The sequence below is a fragment of the Aplidium turbinatum genome, chromosome 2, assembly GCF_918807975.1.
Source record: "Aplidium turbinatum chromosome 2, kaAplTurb1.1, whole genome shotgun sequence".
Classification (NCBI taxonomy): Eukaryota; Metazoa; Chordata; class Ascidiacea; order Aplousobranchia; family Polyclinidae; genus Aplidium; species Aplidium turbinatum.
This window is the reverse complement of record NC_137473.1, coordinates 6,164,484-6,187,183: the sequence shown is the minus strand read 5'-3', so window position 1 is coordinate 6,187,183 and position 22,700 is coordinate 6,164,484. Positions and strand designations below refer to the sequence as shown.

Here is a 22,700-nt window from a genome sequence, read left to right as displayed (position 1 = left end):
CCATCCACAGAAATTTGAGGGCAGGGGGGCATTTGCTCCCCCTGCTCCCCCCCGCTTCCGGCGCCCCTGCGCATATTGTCCTTTCCAAGTGAAAACATGCGTTCCACAGCAGCGCTGGTTGGTATTGGTGTGTTGTATTTCAAAAACAAGTTGAAAACGTTTAGTTGGAAAGGTATCACTGTTCCAAGCGTGCTGTGATAGTTTAGCATGTATAACTCTTTTAACGAGGTCCACTGCACCAACATCGCTCTTTTCAGGGGCATAGAGCTCTTGAAATAAAGTAGGCTATATTCAACGTCCGCGATGCCATTCATGGATTTTTCGCTTTCTGTCTCTGATCCCTCGTTCTCAATACATGGGTAATCACCATTTGGCGAAGTTCTTCCGCATGTATTCCAGGGAGCCATTCCAACCAACGCAAAAGCTGGTAATTCGGATGAGTCGCGCTGGCCAGAATACATTGTGAAACTCTTATTGTGAAACGAGATTTTCCATGAAAACAAAAAATGACGCTTAGCGCTTGACGCTTAAAATCGGCAAAATAGTTGACGGCGCTATCACTTTTGTCAACTGAAAAATAATTTGACGGCGCTAGCCTCAGCGTCAACAAAAAGTTGACGCCGTCAAATGATGCCGTCAAATTGACGGCGTCAACGTACAACACTGTCAGGTTCTTGTGTTGGCTATTTAACTATTCTAGAATAGATTATAATTTTCAACTACCAGTATTAAAATTAACTTTTTATATCAAAATCAAACAAAAATAATAGTTCAAACAAATTTTATAACTAATCTTAAATATTGTAATTTATGCTTACTAGAACAAAAGCGTTGCATTTCAGGTATATTATTTTTATATTTGTTGCTTGTTTATGTTGTAATTGTATATTGACAAAGGTGCTCAACATATGTTTTGCTGTTTTTATGAAGACTGGAAGCACAATGAATGAGAAACATGCAACCATGTCACACACCCTTCCTTTGGAGGTACTTTATATTGCACAATTAGCATATTAGTTACAGAAATATATACAACTGCTTGGTGCCACAAAAACATTACGAGTTGTTGAAACATTGTATGACAATCCATTGTTGTTGTAAAATGAAAAATGTCATGTGCATTGTGCATATGAACCATGAAAGTTGTTGTGGTTGAAACTATGGCTGAGCTTCTAATGTGCACCTTGTTGGAAATCAACAACTTTCATGGTTCATATGCACAATGCACCATATATGCACCATGGTTTTCATTTTTTGTTATATTCTTAATGCTAACTAGTGCAGATGAAACTAGATAATTGCATAGGTAATTTTTCAAGCTTTTTTTTTTGTTTAACTCATACTATTATCCAAACCAGATTATTGGAATATCTTATGGTTTGGAAGTTAGGAATCTTATGTAAAAAAACAATTTATGCAAGTAACCAATTTCATCTGTACTGGTGTATTTTATGCCATGCTGGTTGCCATTTGAGTTTAGTTTTTTTTTTTTTTTGCTAGCGAATAAACAAATATATACACAACACAATAAACAAAAATAATCGCTCAGCAAAGATGGCAGCAAAAGGTCATCAAAGTCAGCTGCCACCAACTTTGAACTTCTATGTTCCATATCAAACTTGTACAGGGACAAATTTTTAATCACTATTGTTATTATTATGATCCTGATTAGGTGCTCTCCAACATAATGAGCTACTTGGACTTTTCCAGTCGGAGAGAAGCTGCACTGGTTTGTAAATCTTGGTGAGCATTAATTTGTTTTACTTTTTGAGCAAATAACTTTGCTATACTTTTTGACAACAAAAGAAGCAAATAAGCATTATCAAGTTTGGTACAGCTGGTCTTTAACAGCAGGAAACTGTTGAAGTGGTGACAGACAATGCTGCTGTCGATATCAAAATACATAAACATGCAGATTGCAGAACATGAGTTTTTCAGTCATTTTCCCTCATTGTGCTTCAATCACATTGTTTAATTTGTCATAAATCTTTTACTCTTAATATAAAACTTGTTTTTTGTCAAGGTATGAAGCCACATTGGATCCATTGCTGCTGAAAAACACTCATTACAAATTTGATGCATCCATTTTAGATGAAGAAAAACATCTCATCGAAGATGGCCACATGCTAAGTGGCTGCTTATGCAAATCTCCTAATGTTCATATCATTGGTTTGGATAACAATTTTAATGCCAAGTAAGCACTAAGTTAAACAAAGCAATGTCTACATTTGTTCACTTTGTGCAGAATCTGTGACAGTGTTAAAATTTTGTTCACAGATTATTTCTAAGGCTGCACAAGGCAGGAATGAGCATCCTTGGTCCACATGTACTGCACTTATCCTTGAAAAATTCAAATGTTGTGGAAAGAACACTGATAGAAATTTTGCAACTGTGTCCTAACATAAAGGTATTAATTTTATGAGTGTCCTAACATAAAAGTATTAATTGAATTTCATTCCACAAAATGTAATACTAATATTGTATCTTTAATTTTTTATATCATATTTAACTCAATAAGCTAAATATCATTGTCTATCGTAAGAAGAGCCTTCTGAATTCTCACCAAGGGTGAAGCTACGGAACAGTCTGTTAAGCAACAAACTGGTAGCAAATGTCATTAATGCCAATAGATTTATGGTTTGCCGAGGTCCTTAGTCTATTCTTGTTTATTGGTAAGCCGATCTATCTTTTTTTCATAATTATTTCAATTTACGATTTACTTCAATGTACAGTATGTTTGTATCATGTTGATATACAAATTATGTAATAAAATTATTTTAGTTATAAACGATGCAAACTTGTTAGCTTGTAGTTTAAATGTTAAGAATGATATGAATGCAAGGTTGATATGTACATTTTTTTGATGCAAGTAACATTTTATATTTTTAACTTAGAAGTGGCTAAGAAACATATGTGATGTGAAAACCATTCTGTATTTCAGAGTCTTGATTTGAGTGGATGCAATGCACTGTTCATGTCAGGAGCAGCTCTGTCTCATCTGTCACCTCGGATCAATCAAGCTCGGGATTGTTTGAAAAACGTCAACTCTTTAAACATTTCGTCATCTCGGTTCATGAACGACACAACTTTAAATCAGTTATTTGGCCTCTGTCCAACCATTCATTCCATCAATCTCTCATCCAATCATTTAATATTCAAGTATGCGATTATATTGATAAGAGAAAAATAGTTTAAGAGAAATACCTGGCATGTTGTACGAGTAGGCCTATAATATGTGTAGCACAACTGCATGGCATATTTTTCAGTCGAAGAACTTTAAATTTTGTTGTGATTTGTGCATGTGTTTGCAGAATTTGTGCTTACAGCAAATGAGCTAAGTAACTTTAAACTCTTAGTACTCTAAAGTAGGTTTACTCTGCGTATATACAAAGCTTCATATATGGTAACAACAATATTCTACATAAAGTCAATCTTGATTCAGAAAACATAAGTAAGTTCTTGTTTTATTTTATGGTCAGTCGTGGTTGATCAAACAGGTCATAACCGTCATAGAAACCTCTCAATGCTATTCAAGTTTGAGTGAAAGATTTTTGCAGGTTGAACTCATTTCATTCACTTTTTTTTCTTTATTTGTTCCAGTTCTTTTGGCGCTTCTAAAGTCAATTCCTTAAGTTTCCTTGGAGTCCTTCAACTGATCTCCCTGAGAGCATCCTTCATCACCCACGTTGACTTCAGTCGTACCTCCATCATATCTGATGGATTGACTATGCTTGCTATTACCAAAGGTCTCAAACTTAAATCTGTCACACTGCAAAATTGCCGGTCAGTTTGATTTAAAGCTTCTTTTTAAAGTAAAACCTGATTAGGTTTGAAAGTTTGGCATTGAGAATGCTGTACCAATGAAAAACATTTGCTCTCTAACAAGTATGGTGCAATGTGACTTCTATATTTGAAAAGCTTGTTTCCAAAACCGCTTAGGCGCCATTTTTACAAAATTTAGTTTAGAGTGTCATTAGGTAGAGTATTACCATAGGTACCTACTACCTACTATCCATTCCTTTTTTTCAAAAACCTTCTCTTTCTGCTTCAAATTCAACACTAAAAAGTGCGTTTTCTATCAAAACCACTTACGCGCCATCACGTTTTTCGTGGTTTTCTCGAAATCACGAAATTGGATGTAAGCGGCTTTGGAAACAAGCTCTTCATTTTATGATAGAATAGATTTTCGTTGTTCTCTTACTCTCTTGACGTAAAAGAAACAAGGAGAACCTGTGCTGATATTTAATTGTGTGGCACTTGGTAGAGTTAGCCTACCGGCTACCAAACTTTCTTTTTTTCATAATGTTGCACTCTTCTAATGGGCAGGTTTCGGTTGATATTTGTGTGTACAGTATAATATAAAAATGCCCTGGATCAAACAAAATGCTTTGTAGAAGTGGTGACTGATGATGAACTTCTTTTCAGCACTTAACATTGTGGGATTACATTAATAAGGACTTACGTGGCAGCTGTCAAATCTCATTCAGTACAACTCATAGCAGCAATGGCCGCTAATTTCTTGTTTTTCCACAGGGAGCTGACAAACAAGGGGGTCGTGGAGCTTGTGACCCTCCAGCAGGACATTACATCCCTAATTTTATCAGGGAGTCCGGAGATTGGGAATCCATCGCTGTTAGCAATATGCACCAACTTAAGTAGTTTGGAAGTTTTAAAGTTAAGAAAATGTGCCAAGGTGAGATGACTTTACCAATTTTAATGTCTGCTACGCTTGGCGATAATGTAAAGTTTATGTTTTGCTGCGGAATCAATTTTTCAGTTGAAATAACAAATATACACTAAAAATAGTACTGCTATTTTGCATTCATCAAATGCTGGCATTTGCACAACAATCTAACCTCTTAGCGTAATTCATTTAGAACCGATTTCGCTATAGTAATAGCATCTTCAGCTAGCACATGTAAAAAAGAAATCTTGAAAATACGTAAAACGAACAAACAAAGATACTCCGATATTATCAACATGCATAAAAATTCTATTCCCAATCGTGCCATTGACAGTGCACTGCAGTTTAAAGGTTAATGCTTATTATTTTATGGTAACTTGCAGATCACCACAGTATCAATCAAGAGCTTAGCCAAGCTGACAAAGTTAAGAGAATTGGACATATCCGAATGCCATGAAGTGAACATGGCCGGCTTGCAATGCGGCCTAGCTGGAATGAAGAACCTCAGGGTCCTTGAGCTCAAGTAAATTATTTTTTTACTACAGAATGAAAATGTTAAACTTCTCGAAGAGTTTTAGTTATCAATGTAAAAATGCCGGATTTTGCTGACTGGGTAGTACGTACTGTGGAATGATATGGTAAATGTACTGTTCAAATTAAACAAAATAGACATTCGTTGGCGTCCAATCCTCGTTTTACTGGGAACAAGAGATGCTAAATCGTATAGATAGATATTCAGTTCATAGCATAATCATGGTTTAGTTCTGTGTCGTGAGGATTCACATTGTTATTTTTCGTGGGCTCTGAACTGAGCTTATCATTTATTCGATGTTTGTTTCGGTGGCTCGATTTCCCTCTCTTGGGTTTGGAATTTGTGCCAATGTTGTTTTTTCTTTATCACGGGTTTGTTTTCAAGGTCGTAGCCTGCCTGCGGACAACAGGCATTTTCACTCTGTAATCGCATCTGATACAGGTCTGCCAAAGGTCATTATGTTTGAAAAGCCACGTAACCTTTTTGTGTTGAAAACTCAGTATGTTATGTTAACAAGGAAGAGGATGACAGGACGTCTTCCCAGACATTAGAGATATTTGATTTATTACTGATTGCGAAGTCCTCAAGTGTGCGAAAAAAACAAGTTTTTGTCCCACTCGCAGACTCAATTAATTCAACAAAAGTACAGGATTGAAAGTTATGTGTGTACCAGTAGAGTGAAGAAAGGATTGCAGGAAGGCATCAAGCCCACTACTCTTTATAAGAACCAATGTTCAAATAGTTCTGTGATAAATTAAAGTTTTTGAAATGAACAACACTTTGCTCCCCAAAATGACGCTGTACCTTATGTCATTAAGAACTAAGCCAGTGTCTTGGTAGCTGAGTTGCCATCTCACCACTTGCGCCATTCTTGTTGCCCATGGTGATATCGGAAGTGATAATTAATGACGTAATGTTTTGTGGAATGAATCAATGTTTTAGGTGTTGGGGGTTTCCCGAAACAAATTTTATTTTAAACGACATCGCTTTTACTAACATTTCTTACTGTTAGTTTCAATATCTTACATTGGCTATGCCGAATTAATGTGTTAGTTTAATTTCCAGTATATCAATTAAATATTGTTTTCGTTTATAGCACTAGTTGCAAGGTTCATCTGATGAAATTGAAAGTAAAAGCAACAACAAACAGGATGGTTTATTGCTTCACTGACGTTTTGTTAAATTGTTTGTCAAATTTATCAATAAATAGCCTAGTTCCACTACACTTCCGTGTGGCCCACGAAACACGCGTATATTAAGCAAGCATGATTATAATTTATAACATTTAAATTATGATTATAACTGACATTTTTATTTGAACACATAAGGGGATATCATGTATTGATTGATCCGTGTGAGATTTCTATTTTAATAAGAACCTTCTAAAGATCTCACCAGCTGTGATACAGACTGTAAACGTTTTTAAGAGATTAGCAACTACAACTATATTCGCTTCAATTTAAATCTTTTTGGCATTAAGCACTTTTTTGCAGTGCTAATAATATTTACTGTTTATGAGATATAAGTGCGCCATGCAATCACAAGATATACTGTAATTTCATATAGTTTTTACTACTGTAAGTGTAGTATAGCCTATGTCAATGTTGGTATTTCTGATCGTTTTAATTACATTTAGCGCTGTAAGTATTCGGTTGTTTTTGTTTCTTCCACTATTTTATTCCAATGACACCACACATGTGAATAACTATGTCCTTCGATACTGTAAGCCACACTTGCACCATGGCTTGCTGTTATAGCCTTATAGTGTGGCCATGCATGCTTGCGTATATTACTCTACGTTGTGCAAACATTGAAACGGGGCGTTTTAAAACTTTTTTCTTGCGCAACTATTGAGTTGCTGAGGTAGGTAGGTTCTATTTCTCCCTCGTTCAACTTGCGACAAAATGACGCAGGTAGGATGATGGCAACAAAGTCATGCAAGATTGTAAAAGACCATCAAATTAAAGTATCAGTTGAAGGGAAATTAATTTTGCGATTATGTACGAGTCACGAGCGAGGCAGAGTAGGCATGCTAAATTGCTTAATCTTTATTTAGCTACAAACTAACTCGGTGAAATAACTTTAACGTACAGGTTTTAGTTGCTAAATGCAAATGAAAAAAGCTTCACTTTTATCACAACAGCTTTTTCCAAGTCCAAGTGTGAAGATAACTGAACTTTTAGTTTAAAGAGAAGTGCACACAAACTCATAGCTTGCATAGACGATAGTTACCATGCATCAAGTGTAATACAGTGCAATAATTGACAACTTTCCGTTTTAGTGAAACAACAAATTGAGTATATATTTTGTGCGTAACTTTTTAACCTTTGCACCAGTCCGTAGAATAAGTAAAAATATATATTTGAAAAAAAAGCGCTTGCGATCATGACAAGCTTCATCATAATGGTATTAATAGGAGGTGATGCAATTTGCAATTTTATCAAAATCGTGCTATTCCCAACCGCTTTCGTATGTGTGTTGACATTCTGTTCTTGCAACGTATCGTTTATTGACAGACGGTGGTTTTGGAAACGTACAGTATTTTGCATGATATTTTCTAGTCGGAAAGTTAGTCGTTTTTACATTGATTTAACGTTTACAGATTCTCAAGAAAGTGATTAATGTTATGTAATCATTGTGCTTGGCAATGTCATTTTTGATGCCAAGAAAAATTCCAATTCGGCATTCGTGTTTTCCTGTTGTAGCATTTGACTCAATAGAACTTTTTTGCATTCAAATTTGAGATAATTTTTTAGTTTTAAAAAGTGTTTCATTGACTTGCGAAACAATAATGCAATATTGCGTACTATTATGCTAAAGAAAATCACTATTTGCAAACCATTCTATCAGGATTATGGTTCACTTACTTTCTATCAGGAGTAATCATTTTAACGTTTCAAAGCGTTCAAACAGGATTTAACTTTTCTTTATCACAGATACTGCAACCTAGCCAGGTTCAGTGAGTCCTTTTTCCTTACTCCTAAATCGAATGATGAAATCACAGACTCCCCGTAAGTTGTCATTAGTTTACGTTTGATTTGCCTCCGCTCTCATTTTAATTCCCCCCCCTCCCCCAGTCAACAATCTGGGTCTCATGGCTTTTAAGCCACCATGCTATGAAATTTAACCGTTTAATTTTCCACATTGCCTCAAAGTTGAAGGATTAACACCTACAAGACAACAAACTTCTAAAAGTGAACTCTTGATGAATTTATTTAATACCTCCGGAGTCACAGCTCATTTGGTATGGGTGGTTTGGCGTTAATATGCCTCAAGGTTTATTCCGAACCAGAATTAACATGTTTGTCGTGTCGCTGCTTCATGTTATTCATGAATTTGAGGATTGGTTCCGCATTCTGCCAGCTGTATGCCGTAGGCTTATCTCTCGACCAATATAATCTGTATGCTATTGCTTAGTGAGTTTAAAAATTTAAAATAAATCAGTTGTATGGAGCAAAACTTTCTTCGTTCCATTTCTTAACTGTGGTTATCTTTGTTTAGTATACTGGTCTTATTTTTTTTATGAAATATCAACAACGAAAAGATTCCTCACTTCATGTCGCTGTGGGACATTTAGCCTTTTAAACAACAACAGCTGTGTAAGGAGCGTTATATGATGTTGTATCAACGTGTAGTTGCATCATGCACAACGGACGGTGTTTCGATGGACGACCTCGTGCAATGGCGCAACCCTGAACAGAATTATTCATATCCTGAGCACAACAGTGTAATGTTTCACCAGTCATTGTTTTGCAGGCCACCCATCACGTTGCTTGGCAACCACTTCACCCACCTCAGCAGCTCCACTGGCTTGCTTACGTACGCACTACGTCATCTCGACATCAGCTCGTCCCCGTATGTCGATGACGCCACATTGCAGGTAGATCGCTTACACGTACAGTCGTACACTTACACTTAACACTACTAACAATGGACGGGCTTTTGAATTTGAAACAACGTCACAAATTGATCGTTTGGCTTCGTGGGGTTTTATTCACACCTAGTCGAGTGGTACGATATTCACAAAACTATTATTTTTTTGACCGTAAGTTTTAACAGTAAGCAAGTTATCGATGATTAGTCTTGTACTGTATAGTGTATATCTGAAAGCATAATACCGCGTTTTAGTTTTCTTTTTTCATAAACAATTTCTGCCGCTGCTTTTCCAAAAAAAAAAAATGTTGAAAGCAATGCTAATCAATGCATTCAATAAATTGCGTAGTGGCCGCAAATGATGTCGGTAACACATTTTTCGAAGGCACGCGACTGTGTCTCACCACAGACGCTTTATGGTATGTCTGAAGGGTCTGCTACTATTCGGTGAGTCCGATTCGGTGGGTTCCTAACTTCTAACCCCTATCCCCTAACCCTAAAACGGCAATGATAATTAGGCTACGGTACCCGATAATTGAAAAAAAAAAGTAAAAAAATCCCCCGTTGAGGGATCGGACTCACCGAATCGGACACACCGAAACGGGCCATTCCGATGTCTGAAGGAGTGAAGGGGGACACTATCATTGACTTCTTTGCATTCTCGTCCACTTAATCTAAATCGTCATCTGGTAGGCCTAAGCTTCGACTCGGTTACAAAAGAACCAGCTCCATGGCCGTAATGCATTCTCACTCACGAAACCTAGTATTTATAGTACCTACATACTTTCCAAGTTAGGAAACTATATGAATCTTCGTCCCATCTTCTAGGCGGTCAACGTCCATCTTGTCAACTTGGAAGTGCTCCGCTTGTCATGGAATCCATCCATCACTGACCGTGGTTTGCTTGGTTTGACTCCTGAGAGAACATTTCTGAAGAATGACCAGCTCTCCAACGGGCAAGACCTCTCTATCAGTAAGTTTTAAGGTTGTTCACGGAGTCATTTTGGCATATCTTGGTGGTTTTGGTTCGTAGAGCAGTACTTGTCTACTCACGGAAAAATATTATGACGATACAGTTCAGCTTCTTGGCATCCAGTAGTAGTCTGGTTGGTTTTGTGGCCGTGTTACATGTTACCATGTTACATACACACATGCATCTTACTACCCACTTAACTGTTTAGCCCATGCACGTTTTAAACCTTGGCTGCTGCGCCTGGATATAACAACGTGATCTGTGTGACGGCGCCTCTAACAACGGCGCCTCAAATACAAGAAGAAGAGACCTTTAGAAAGTTTTTTCAGCTTTTTTTGATCTGTATTTCCACTTGTTTAGTTATTTGATCGTCGCATGTGTTGCCGAAGTATCACATGTTTGTTTGCTATGATAAGTAGAAAGATAAACTAAGAAAAATCAAAACCATAATTGAAGACCGAGCGATATAATAGAATCTACTGAATGACACCACAATTATTGCAGGAAATTTCTTGTCCAGTGACAAATATAGCCCCAATCACGGACATGCTGGACTGTTGAAAGTGCCTGGAAAGGAATTTGTTCCTGGTGAGTCTATTTTCTCTCTTCCATCAGGGCTGTGTTTTTGGAAATATGTCGATATAATCAACCTTGCTTAGAGTATTGAACCCATGTGAAAGACACTGTTTACTAGTCTTTGATATCTTCATTCCCAATTACCAAAAGCTGATTTCTTGCGCACTTGTTCCTGTAGCAGAAATTCCACTCACATTCTCACTGCACTATAACAATGTGTGTTTATCTATACTACTGTTTCAATCGCAGGTATGCGCTGTTCCCAGGGCTTTACAAAACAGTTTTATAAAAGTAGCGGAACCCTATTTAAACAACCCCTCCATTTTGGCGGCATCTTTCATGGATCGTTTCAACAAATATTTGATTCTTGCGCAGCTTGTGAAGGGATTCAACGTATTTGGACTTGTTAGCAATTTTCCTGTCGTCCTTTCCACATAGATTAGTTTGTGTGACGTAGCTGTGTGTGACAAAAAGCTTGTGTGACGTAGTTGTTGTTTGTTCAGAAAAACTGGTCTTCCCCGAGAGCGAACTTGCACTCCTGATGGAGCAAAGAGGAATAGTCCGATTGAGGAAGCTACGAGAGCTGACACTTTGTAATTGCAGGAAGCTGTCTCTAGTGGGCCTGCTGCATGTCTTCAGGTGGGGTTGTGTTTTAAAGTTGTAAGTCAGGCTTGACTTTTTAGTCGAGCGCTGGTTTAAGTTTGATATACTTTTGTCCTCACATTGGCATCGCAATTTCAGTTTCTAAACACTAACATGCATTTTAAGTGAGACAAAGGTAGTCAACTACCCAGACAGCAAAATTCGTCATTTTACATTTACATCAATGTAAAATGACGGATTTTGCTGGCTGAGTAAGTACTAAGTAGGGTGCGATAGAGTTTCTCTCGAGAGGAAGGCACGGCATGGAATATGATATAACAACATCACTCCGTTTTCAAATGCAGTGCCCCATTGTTTAATTTTTTGGCCTGTGTGTTGAGGTTTGGGTCTATCATCTAAACCGGAAATTTCTGAACTACGGAATTGCGATTCTATAATTTCAAAGTGATACTCGCCCAATCACAAGGCTAGTTTAGACCCATTCTTAAGGATATAGAATTTAAAGCCGCTGTTTAAGACTAATTGCTGCATCAAATTTTTCGGCAGACAATGTTATCACATTGATCAAACCAAACACAGTTAAGATTTTTCCAACCCACATTCTTTGTTCATTCATGTTAATTTAAAGCCGCTGTTAAAGACTAATTTGATGCATCAATTTTTTCGGCAGACAATATTATCACATTGATCAAACCAAACACAGTTAAGATTTTTCCAACCCACATTCTTTGTTCATTCATGTTAATTTAAAGCCGCTGTTAAAGACTAATTTGATGCATCAACTTTTTCGGCAGACAATATTGTCACATTGTTCAAACCAAACACAGTTAAGATTTTTCCAACCCACATTCATGTTATATAATTTTGGTGAAGAGGTGACTTTCTTCAACCATAGACAGATAAAACTAAGCAACCACACAACATTCATGTTAATCTAGGTACCAACATGGCCCATTTCCTCAGCTGCAGTCGCTAGACCTGGGAATGCTACGTCATGCTGTCAATGACGAAGTGTTGGACGCCATCTTGACTTGCTCAAACATCCGATCTCTCTCGCTCTCTTTCTGTTCAAAAGTAAGTTTTGCTTCAAGTGGTATGTGGCTACTTTGTACCTTCAACATCCGCATATACCAAGTCATCTAAATATGTATTCAAACCCAGACAGCAAATTAACCATTTTTGCATTGATTCAACGTATGTAGACGTTGAATTAATATAAAAAAACGATAGATTTGCTTTTTGAGAATAGCCATACAAAATGTGATAAGAAGTCAAACGTAGTGAAATAAAATATGTTGACAGTAAATCAATGCAAGAAGGGTTGATCTGCCAGATGCATGGCAGGTTTTGAAGTTCGATCTACACATTTGAGAGAACTTCGTTTGTTGCGTTGTGAGAGGAACTGATGTTCGAAAGGACATCGGTGCGATGCAAACCCAGGGCGTAAAGCTGTGTAGTGGCAAGAGCCTATGTGACATGTTTAAAGGTAGACTCGGAGATACTGTACAACGGGATGGACCTTGAACTTTCCTATCAGCTGCTTTCTTTCGTGGTCAGGAAAACATTGAAATTTGTTACTTTCTGTAGCTATGCTTTTCAGTATAAATTAGCCCCTACGTGTTTGCATGTATGAGATTGAATTTTCAATTTCTACGTGTTGGAGTCACCTTGTTGTTTCAGATTACTGACGAAGGTCTACATCGCCTATGCAAGAGCCTGAGATCCTTAGATGCACTGAACTTATCCAACTGTGATAACATCACTGAAAGGTATTTATCGTTGAAGCTTATTTGTCTCAACGAGACTAAGATACCGGTACTAAAAGTTATCGAGTTTTTGCAACGTGTCTTCTATGATTAAATTTCTTAATTCTAGCCGCCAGCATTCATTGCTAACAGCAATTGCACACTTCAATTTAAAATATCTGCGCCGGTCAGCCGATTTCCCAATCACTTCTTGAACAACTGCTATACTGCAATGTATAAATCTTGCTTGAATACGACCATAGAGTGAATTTGTACTTAAAAAGGAATATTCTTACTTTCCGCAATCATCATCGTAATCCATCGTCGGTTTGTTCCCCACTAGTGGGGGTGGCCGATTGTTTCCGCGCAGCAATTGTTTTAATCCCTTTTCTCCATTTCACTCTGTCCCTTGCATTTTCCTCCTTCAGTCCGACTTTTTTAAATTCATCTATCAAATGTGCAAACTGCAAACGTTGTTTTTTTATTTTCAGAACAATCACATCTTTGTCCGAGAACTGTTCCTGGCTCAAAGAGCTGGATGTGTCTATGTGCCGACAAATTTCAAGTGAAATAGCAAACAGCGTTAAGGACATGATCCCTTCCTTATTGAGGGTGCACACCAGGTATTCTGGGGGAGCCGGGTTGGACCAAACTCTATAATCAAACTGTCACTTGACTCAAGTTCTGGTGAAGACATTTAAAGGACATCGAAATAAATAAGTCATGATCGTCGCAAAATTCCATAAATGTTTTGTCAGTTCTATGCACTTAAATCTGTGATATTGTTGTTGCGTCTTTGACACCTCAACTTTAGGTTTTCGTTGATATAAAATATTGTTTTTAAAGAAATTCAATGTCATGGTTTGATGCACTATTTTTGTGATTTCAAAGCAGCCGCTCTCGTTTCTTCTGCCCGTGCATTAAGATTACAGCTTTTAAATTACAAAAAGTTACAATGAGAAAACGATCTAATTTATGCACTTCAATCTGTGTCATCATTGTTTTGATCTCTGAAACCTCAACTTTGCTTTTCATAAAGGTTCGTTATTATTGACACGAGGTTATTTCAAAGGTGTTTTCCTCATTTAGAAAATATTGCGTTTCAAGAAATGATGTCAATTTCACTCAATATTTTCATGATTACGACTTGTGTTTTGGTTGATCTTCTGTGATACCTTGCTTGCAGTGATCCTACGAAATGTCTTTGTGTTTGAATTAACAAATCTGCCTCTTTTTGCATTGATGCAACGTCTTCAGACGTTGAATCATTGTAAAAAAATGGCAGATTTTCTGCCAGTCTATTAAGTGTTTCGATTTTTGTTTTTGTTTGCTTAAAATATCCCAGTTGCAGTCACAAACGTTGCACTTTAATTCTATGAATAATTGTATGTGCTTAAAGTAGTTTTACCGACTACTGAATTCAACCAATCTATGAAGCTTTTTACGACTTCTGTTTTGGTTGATCTTCTGTGATACCTTGCTTGCAGTGATCCTACGAAATGTCTTTGTGTTTGGATTAACAAATCTGCCTCTTTTTACATTCTTCAGACGTTAAATCATTGTAAAAAATGGCAGATTTGCTCACTGCTTTGTCTTTTCCATCGCGTTGATTTCACGTATTTGGAAGATGTCAACATGAGATAATCCCCGGTCAGCAAATAATGAGTCCTTTGTTTCAATGATTCAGACATCTACAGACGTTGAGTCTATGTAAAGGACTGATTTGTTAATTGTTAATCGCTCCAACGACGGTGAGCAACCTTTTTCAGTGTTAACGTTATTATAATGGTATATGATGCATAACCCAATCCTGTGCAGTGTGCAACCTATCCCGCCCTCTATAGGGACTTAAGTCATTAACAAATTCGTTTGAAAAATATGTTTGAAGGTGTCAAGTGCTTAGTGGTTGTTCCCTGCTAGCAAATCAGTCATTTTTACATTGATTCAACGTCTGCAGAGAAGTACGGCACGTCTGCAGACGTTGAATCAATGTAAAAAGCGACTTATGTTTCGTCTGATAAAGCTTACCTGTTGGAATATGATGCAATAATGACATAACTCTTTAGTTATTTATTACATAACTCCTTTACTCTTATTAGTTATTGCGTCATTCGTCTGTGCTTGTTTTAGAATTGATTACTTGAAGTTCTACGTATCTTTCTTTGTTCATTCAACTTTGCTTGGTTCGTTATAATTTTTAGAAGCTTATTGAACTTCTGTTATGTAACAGTTGCAGCCTAACATTGTATTGTTACTGCATATGAACTGATGTTTACTGTGATGGTATTATTTGCAGCGCAAACATAGACATTGTCGGTATGCAATATATCGAGCACGTGAAGTTGAATGTTGCCTAAATGTATATCTAACGTTTATTAACGCCAGTCTTGCTCAGTCGTTCATTTTGTAGCTACTGCGATTTTTGATACATTATTTTAAGTTCAGTGAGTCAGTGCTTCCCAACCTTTTTCAGTTCGCGATCCACTTTTAATGCAAGTTTTATTGTGCGACCCACAATGAGATATGACATCTTTATTATGACATCTTTACTGCTGGCGTACTTACTGAAATAGTTAATGTGACACAACACATCTAATTGTTACATTTTTGTTACATTGTTGCATAGTTGTTACGTAATGATAATGCAATAATTTCCTGATCTAATAGAAACCAGGGTGCACAATTCATGAAAATGGAAAGTCAACACCACCGGTTGGGAAGCACTGACCTGAGGAAGGTAGAAGTAGGTATTCCACTGTCCCTACACTGACCTAGAGAATGCACCGCTATTTCAAAGCAGCATTGATATTACAGAAGGCCTACTACTTTCCGATTGCCTTTTTTTTTTATCTATCGCATCTATCGAAAACGTGTTTGTTTCCTGTTTTGTGCCTGTGGTTCTGCAATATGCTTCGCACTTTTGTACTTTTTTTTTGCATAATTGTACTAGTCTATGTCTTGTAAAATGCTTGAAACTGTATTTCTAATAAATGCTCGTGATATCAATTTCATTCTGATTAATTTTGTTTAATTTTGTTTCACGTTGGTACCAAAATCCACTAGGTGTGTTTCCCTAAGTATTTGTAATTGACGTTTTACCTGAAGAGATGTTATTTTTCTTCTAATTTATATACAGCCCATTTCATTGGTTTTATATTGCAGAAAAATTTTGGTACCGGCACCACAAAAGTGTAGTTATGTTTCAATTGTCAGTTAAAAAAAATAAAAACGCTTGAAGTTTGTATGCGGACAAACCTCGGGACTTTAAAAACGGGGAGAAACCTTATGCTTTTACGTTAAATGGCCTGTTTTTTGTTTTCAAAAACGAACGAAGAGTGTTTTGAGAGTACTACTAAACTACAGGTAACGTGATGCATCAAGTAAATGTTGAGGAGAATGAATGCGCCTCTAGCAAATAATTGTTTGTTTAAAGTTGGATTGTAACGTTTGATTAACAGTAGACCTACTTCCTGAATTTTGGTGTCAAATTGGGATTTGCCTTTGCGTAAAATTTTAAATGAGCCAGCAGAGAATTTTCGATCTGTGCAAAAAGAACACTCCGTGGTATGGTCTTTGATGGCACTTTTCTTTAACTCCCTAAAGTTCAGATTCTCTCGTGGTCAAATGTCTGGTAGACATGCCGATGTACACAGTGGCGTATCCTGGTTGATTTTCGTAGGCATGCAATGGAAAGAGGGTCATAGCCAGTGTAGGGGGGTCTGGGGGCATGCCCCCCCCCCCAGGAAAATTTTGCAAATTTGGTTTAGGTTTTATAGCTTTTCTTGCAATCTGAGCCTTACTTAGCTGATAATTGTTTGAGCTGTTTTGGAAAAAATTAGGTTTGGAACGCACCATGAGTCCAATGTCTTAATTTTATACCTTTATCCTGCATTGCAGGAAAGTGGACTTGAAGCGCTATGCAGCGGTACGTGTATGGCCTTCAGCATACACCCGACCCGTTTTCTTGATGATTTTTTAAACTACTCGGCTTAGGTCTCAAGTATATCATAGGCTACTATCTACAGTAGAAAACCGCAAAGACTTAAACTATGAGGACCAAAAGAAAAAGTCCAAACAAATGCCAGTCAGAAATCTAAAAAAGACCAAGCGTCCAAACAAAAATAGTCCAGCCAAGCACTTTTTAAAAACCCGAATTTCTGAGATTTGGCCTTAAAAAGACCAATCTGGCAACTCGAGATCGTGACTTTTGCTCTGCATGCAATTTCAAATCTGCATGCCTTGATTCCATTTGCGCCACGCTGTTGTAAAAGAGCGGCGAATAGGCAAGTTGTAGTATCAACGCATGCTGAGCTTGTCTCAGCATGCAGAGTTGCCAGGGTCAGCAAAGTTTCCAAATTTTAAAAACTTTTTAATTTCAAATTTTTTATTGAAATTAAGAGAGCGAGGTGGTTCTGCTATTAACATTTTCAATTTCTACGCATAAATTCGTTGTTTCTGAAAGATTTCTGATTTCATCAGAATTGTAAGGCATGCAGTGCACGCCTTGCATGCATGGAGAATGCGCCACTGGATGTACATCAATGCCGAATCATACGGACATGTAAAACTGTAGGCTATACGACATTTGAGCAGAGAGACGAAGGCGTCTGGAACTTTAGTTGAAAATGCAAACTAATTTTGAATGTTTTGTAAGTAGGAAAAACGTCTACATCAAATTTACTTTTTACAAAATTAGTGTTTTATTTCAAACTGTTTTCGTGCTAGTTGTTATTTTCGCATTTATTTGTGTTGGCAAACGGAAAGCTAATTCTTTGTTGTTATACATTACGAAAAAGTCGAGACCTATAGAAGATTGCGAGAATGGACGTAGGAATGAGTATGTTGGTGGTGGTAGTAGCATGGGGTGCACTAGGTCAACTTCTAATCTGATTGGGAGAACGAATCCTGATGTATTGGCAACCGGAGGATTGTGGGCCGTGAGTGCCTTTAAATATTAATCAAACGGATGGGCATTGGCCTATTGTCGCTGTCTCTAATCACTCAGCCGACATTTTTAAATTAGCCCTCCCCCTAATTTTTTTTTCTGCGTGCGCTACTGAGAAGCACTTTGCCTACATATCAAGGTGAGCCATTTTAAGTCACATGCGTCACTGCGTGATGTGTGGAGGCGTGAGAGTAATCAGACCAAACCTGACATGCAGATTGCAGAAACAGCAACACCATGCGACACGAACAAGATGTTAAAAACTATTAAAGTCAGGGTTGGAAGTCGTTAGTCAAAAAGCGATGACTATTTCACTATTCGATAGTGTCCAAAAAAGCAATGACTTTCCGCTATCGATACTTAAAAAAAGCAATGATTAGCAATTACTAAAAATATTGCATTTGCCGCTTTTCGTACTTAAAGACCAGTGATGCCAGGTTGTTTTTTGAAAACAAGCAATTGAATCTAAAAAACAAGCCCAAAATAGGCAAATCAATTCCAATAATTTACAACCAATACCAATTAGCAAAAAGCACGCAGTTCAAAATTTTCAATACAACCTTTGCAGTCCATACATCATGTTTATTTCAAGACTGACATTTGTTTACGTCATTCCAAGAAATAATTATCTTAAAAAGAAGGGATACAATGTTGATTAAAATAAAAGTCTCGCAATTTCAGTGTCAAAAACAAGTTAAAAAAAGTTTGACTTCCCAAAAAACAAGCAACCCGCAAACTGAAAAAAAAGGTAAGCAAACTCGAAAAAACAAGCCCAAACTTGCGAGATAACAAGATTGGCAACACTGTTAACGACTCTCACTGGCATGGTAGGCACTTTAACATTACCCACTGGTCGAAGAGGTACGCAATCATGCGTGACATGTTCAACTCGTCACGAGAATCACGTGATTTTTTGGCGCCAGGTGCAAAATCATTTTCTCAAAGTTTTTTAGAGGTGAAACTTGAAAGATCATTTTCTCGAAAAAAACATGGCTGAAGAAAGAATTTCAGAACAAGTAAGCTATTTTTTGGATACGGACAGCCTAAAGCAGAAGGAATAGTATGTGTCGATCTTCATTTAACTATCTAATAGGCTGCATTGATTTATTTCATGTAGGAGATTTCTACTGAAGCAGAAGCTCTTGAAGCTATAAAGGAGTTTGGATTAAAAAGTGGAATAAAGTTTAAATGCAACAAATTTGTTGAAGTTGGTAAGTGATCACTTTCCAGATGTCATGCTGTTCATTGGATTGACCCTGCCCTAACAATTTGCCAAATTATCTTCATTTAGCTTAGGTTTTATCTGACATAGCCTATTTACTTAGTCCATATATCCTACTAATTTGGATATAATTGGTTATTTCAAGTTTTTTTTTGGTTATATGTGTAGTCAAGTAACCTAGTCTTTTTTCATGTCAGCCTACTTTTTTTATAGCTTTGGAAAAATGTCAAAATGTTCTGTGGGATTCTACAAACACTCCATATGTCATTGTCCAAACTTCTTACTTTATCTCGACAAAGAAAGTTGTCACTGTAAGTAACAAAATCTATTTTCTTTTTATTTTAACAAGATTTTCGACCTCAATCTGGCTCAGGGTTTGGTTTTGAATTTTTATCCCCGAATTGACAAAGCCTTTGATAATTTATTCCTGGTAGTTTATTGAAGTGTACTACACCCCGAGAGCCCTCTTGCATGTTGCCTATGTATGTAAGCTTTGTATCTTCCTGCAAAGTGCAAAGTCGTGTTTGCATTATAATGAACACATCAACGTGGCAAAATAAAACTTTTGAAAGGTTCATTTCTGACCATTGAATTGTGAAAGTTTGGTACAGAGTAATTTAAATTTATTTGAAAAGTTGTTTGTCTCTCATAGTGCGACATGTCGTTAGCTTGAAACATACAAGATCGTTAGCATAAATGTACAATGGGGGTCACCAACTGGCGGCCCGCCACACTGTTATGAACAGCCCACGGAAGGTATCAGCATACAAATATAACCAATAATACTTTCCTTGAGGAGTTAAAGAGTACGAAGGCAAGAAATACTTTGCGAGAAGCGTATTTTCACTTTGCATACGATTCCACCAACCGAGGGCCGACTAATCAGATTGTAGTTGGAGGTGGGAGTCGTTTAAAGTTATTCCAATGTGATGTTCAACCACACTGTCCCAGTGGTTAATTAAAACGTCTTTTTTTTCGAATTTCAATATTGTCTATGAGCATAGGGTTACTTATTTTAAATTTATAAATTTCATGTAAACACTAGTATGCGTTTCACCGTTATTGTGTTTCACGAGCAGTATTCCCTTTATGCAAGTTTTTGTTGGCAAAATAGGTCAGTGTACCAACTCAATTTATAATGAATTGGAAAAATGATCTAAATAGACTTAATTTTTTCGCCGAGATAGCTGCTTAGACCAGACACGTTTGTCCACGGTCAACAAAAGAAATCTTTCATCTGCTTCTTCAGAGAGATGTTTTTCAAGTGCACGTTTAACTGCAACCAAGTTGAGATCCTGTTCGTCTGGTCGTTGACCCCTGATGTACATGTACAATATATTGGCTAACAAATATTAACCTTTTCTACTTTACTTACTTTGTAGGAGCTAGGTAGTGAAACGGTAAAAATTAAGCTGTTGAAAGCTGTAAAGCTTCCTGATTTTCAAGTAAGTATGCTTATTTGTATTTATCAAGTGAAAATAAGGCACACAGCACATAGACTTGGTGAGGTTTGTCTATGAATTAAATGCAATGGCCCAAAGAGAGTAAAGCATATTGTTTTGCAGTATGCTAAAGTAAGGCAGTCTTTGCAGGACTTGTGGTTTCCAAGTACTTTTGATGAGATAGGACAGAAGAGTGCAAATTTGGTAGACCACTCAAAAAGTTGTGCTCTTTTTTGTCATGCTATTTAATTGTCTTGCCAAGACATAATTGTATATCTTCAATTAACTACTCATACCGCATCTGTCAAATACCCTTCAGGCTGTACAAATTGTGTTTTTTTCCGGCAGCCATTGTGGCCTACTGAGAGTTCCTTCCTGGCGGCCAAATCCGTGTGCTTGGAGGTAAAAATGCAAATAACGATAGCACAAGTATATATACAAATAGAATTAAACTTGCAACAGTGTTAAAATGATCACTTAGCGTTGTTGAAGTCTGGGGGACGTCCTGCAATAGAATCGTTGTACCATGCAATAACTGCTTTATCGGTATTGTGGTCTGGTATTACGGGACCATCTAACGACATTAAATTGTTTCAAATTATCAAATTGTAAATTAGCATTTCGGATTAACACTTTGTTAAAATACGATCATTCTATTGCGAAATTAAATAATTGGCTAGAAGAAACCGGCGGCCAAACTTGGCCGACTGAGGAGGTAGCACCAGCGGTCATTCAAGCACTTCTAATCGGCCATGGCATCCGGCTGCTTTAAGGCTTGTCCTTCTCTGCATTACCATGTAATCTTTTGGTCATTTTCTCCCAACTTTTTGTTTATTTTGTAGGAATGCAGCAAATATGTTCCAATAGATGCAAATTATAAGGTTCGACTTGCTCTTTCTGCACACCACACAGATGCCAAACCTTCGGAGGTGTCAAAGAAGATTGAGTATATTGTCAAGTTTCCTCAAGTTGATAAGGTCTTACTTTCACCTTAGTAGAGACTAGAGTTGTAAATGCAAAAAAAAAACTTGGGCCAAAAAAAACACGCGTTTTTTGTTTTTTTTCATATTTTTCTGGAAAAGTTGCAAATTTTTTACAATTTGCAGCTTAGTTTCATTATAGTGCTCTTGAAAAACATTAAACTAGTAAAATTGGTTTTATTGGTGTGCTGAAATTCCTAAGTGTGTGTGCTTGGCAGCAGCATATGTTTTTTGCATAGCCCTATAGCCTACGTTGTTTCACTTTCTTTTTCATTCTCAGGCATGTTTGTGGCAGTAGACCTGACAAACATTGAATTAATGCAATTTGATACATGACATAATGTAGATGAGTTAATTTCTTTTTCCTTTTATGGAAGTGCCCTTCATGGAAGGTAGCCTACGATGTTAGTATACCGGTAGGCCTACTGGTTATTCTTGTACACACTCAATGGGTTGACGAAATTTTGGCAAAAACAAGATGGCAGTATTCAGAACACACATTACCTTGTTTGTGGTAATTTACTAATGCAAGCTATTGCCAATAGCTTGTTTAAACATGTTTTTTAACTGATAGCTTAACAACGATAAATATGCTTTATAAATGTTGAAACAGAAGTATTCTTTTTGTGTGTTGTAAGGTCTTAGACACTTTGTCATTGATGCTTCCTGCAGATCATTTGTGACATAATGCAAAAGATCTTATCACTGATATTTTTAGCTGTCAAAAGTAAGTGCATTTGTCAGAAAAGGTTTAGGTTAATGTTCCTTTCAAATGCCCACCACCCATGTTAACTATTGCTAGTAACTACCAACCATGAATGAAGAAAGTTTCCCTTTAAAGTGGAGTTTTTCAGCACTGCTCGCAGTGTTCACATAGTGAATAAATGCTTCATAATACTTTTCCTGACAAGAATAAAGTTTTACCCATATTAGGCTACCGCAATGCAGGATAAAGATATAAAACAAACATCAAACATGAAAACTTATTTTATTTGGGAACTACGCTGGAGTAAAACGGAGTGAGAATTGACCTCTTGTCGTTACGCACCAATAAAACCATGATGCGTAACTTTATTTTTTTATTGGGTAGAGAAAAGATTGATGAAAAGTTTGGCAAAAACAGAA

General features: G+C 37.0%; 1 protein-coding gene across 1 annotated transcript; it reads left to right on the top strand.

Annotated features, from left to right (window-relative positions):
• Positions 1–1,678: 1,678 nt before the first annotated feature.
• Positions 1,679–15,986, top strand: LOC145764873 (uncharacterized). The gene is made up of 15 exons (XM_082576562.1): positions 1,679–1,743; positions 2,024–2,194; positions 2,278–2,407; positions 2,942–3,159; positions 3,601–3,783; positions 4,534–4,693; positions 5,068–5,207; positions 8,153–8,227; positions 8,973–9,096; positions 9,918–10,062; positions 10,567–10,650; positions 11,142–11,277; positions 12,180–12,315; positions 12,922–13,010; positions 13,478–15,986. The coding sequence occupies exons 1-15, from the start codon at positions 1,688–1,690 to the stop codon at positions 13,644–13,646; spliced, it is 2,016 nt and encodes a 671-aa protein (XP_082432688.1). The 5' UTR covers positions 1,679–1,687; the 3' UTR covers positions 13,647–15,986.
• The last annotated feature ends 6,714 nt before the right edge of the window (positions 15,987–22,700 follow it).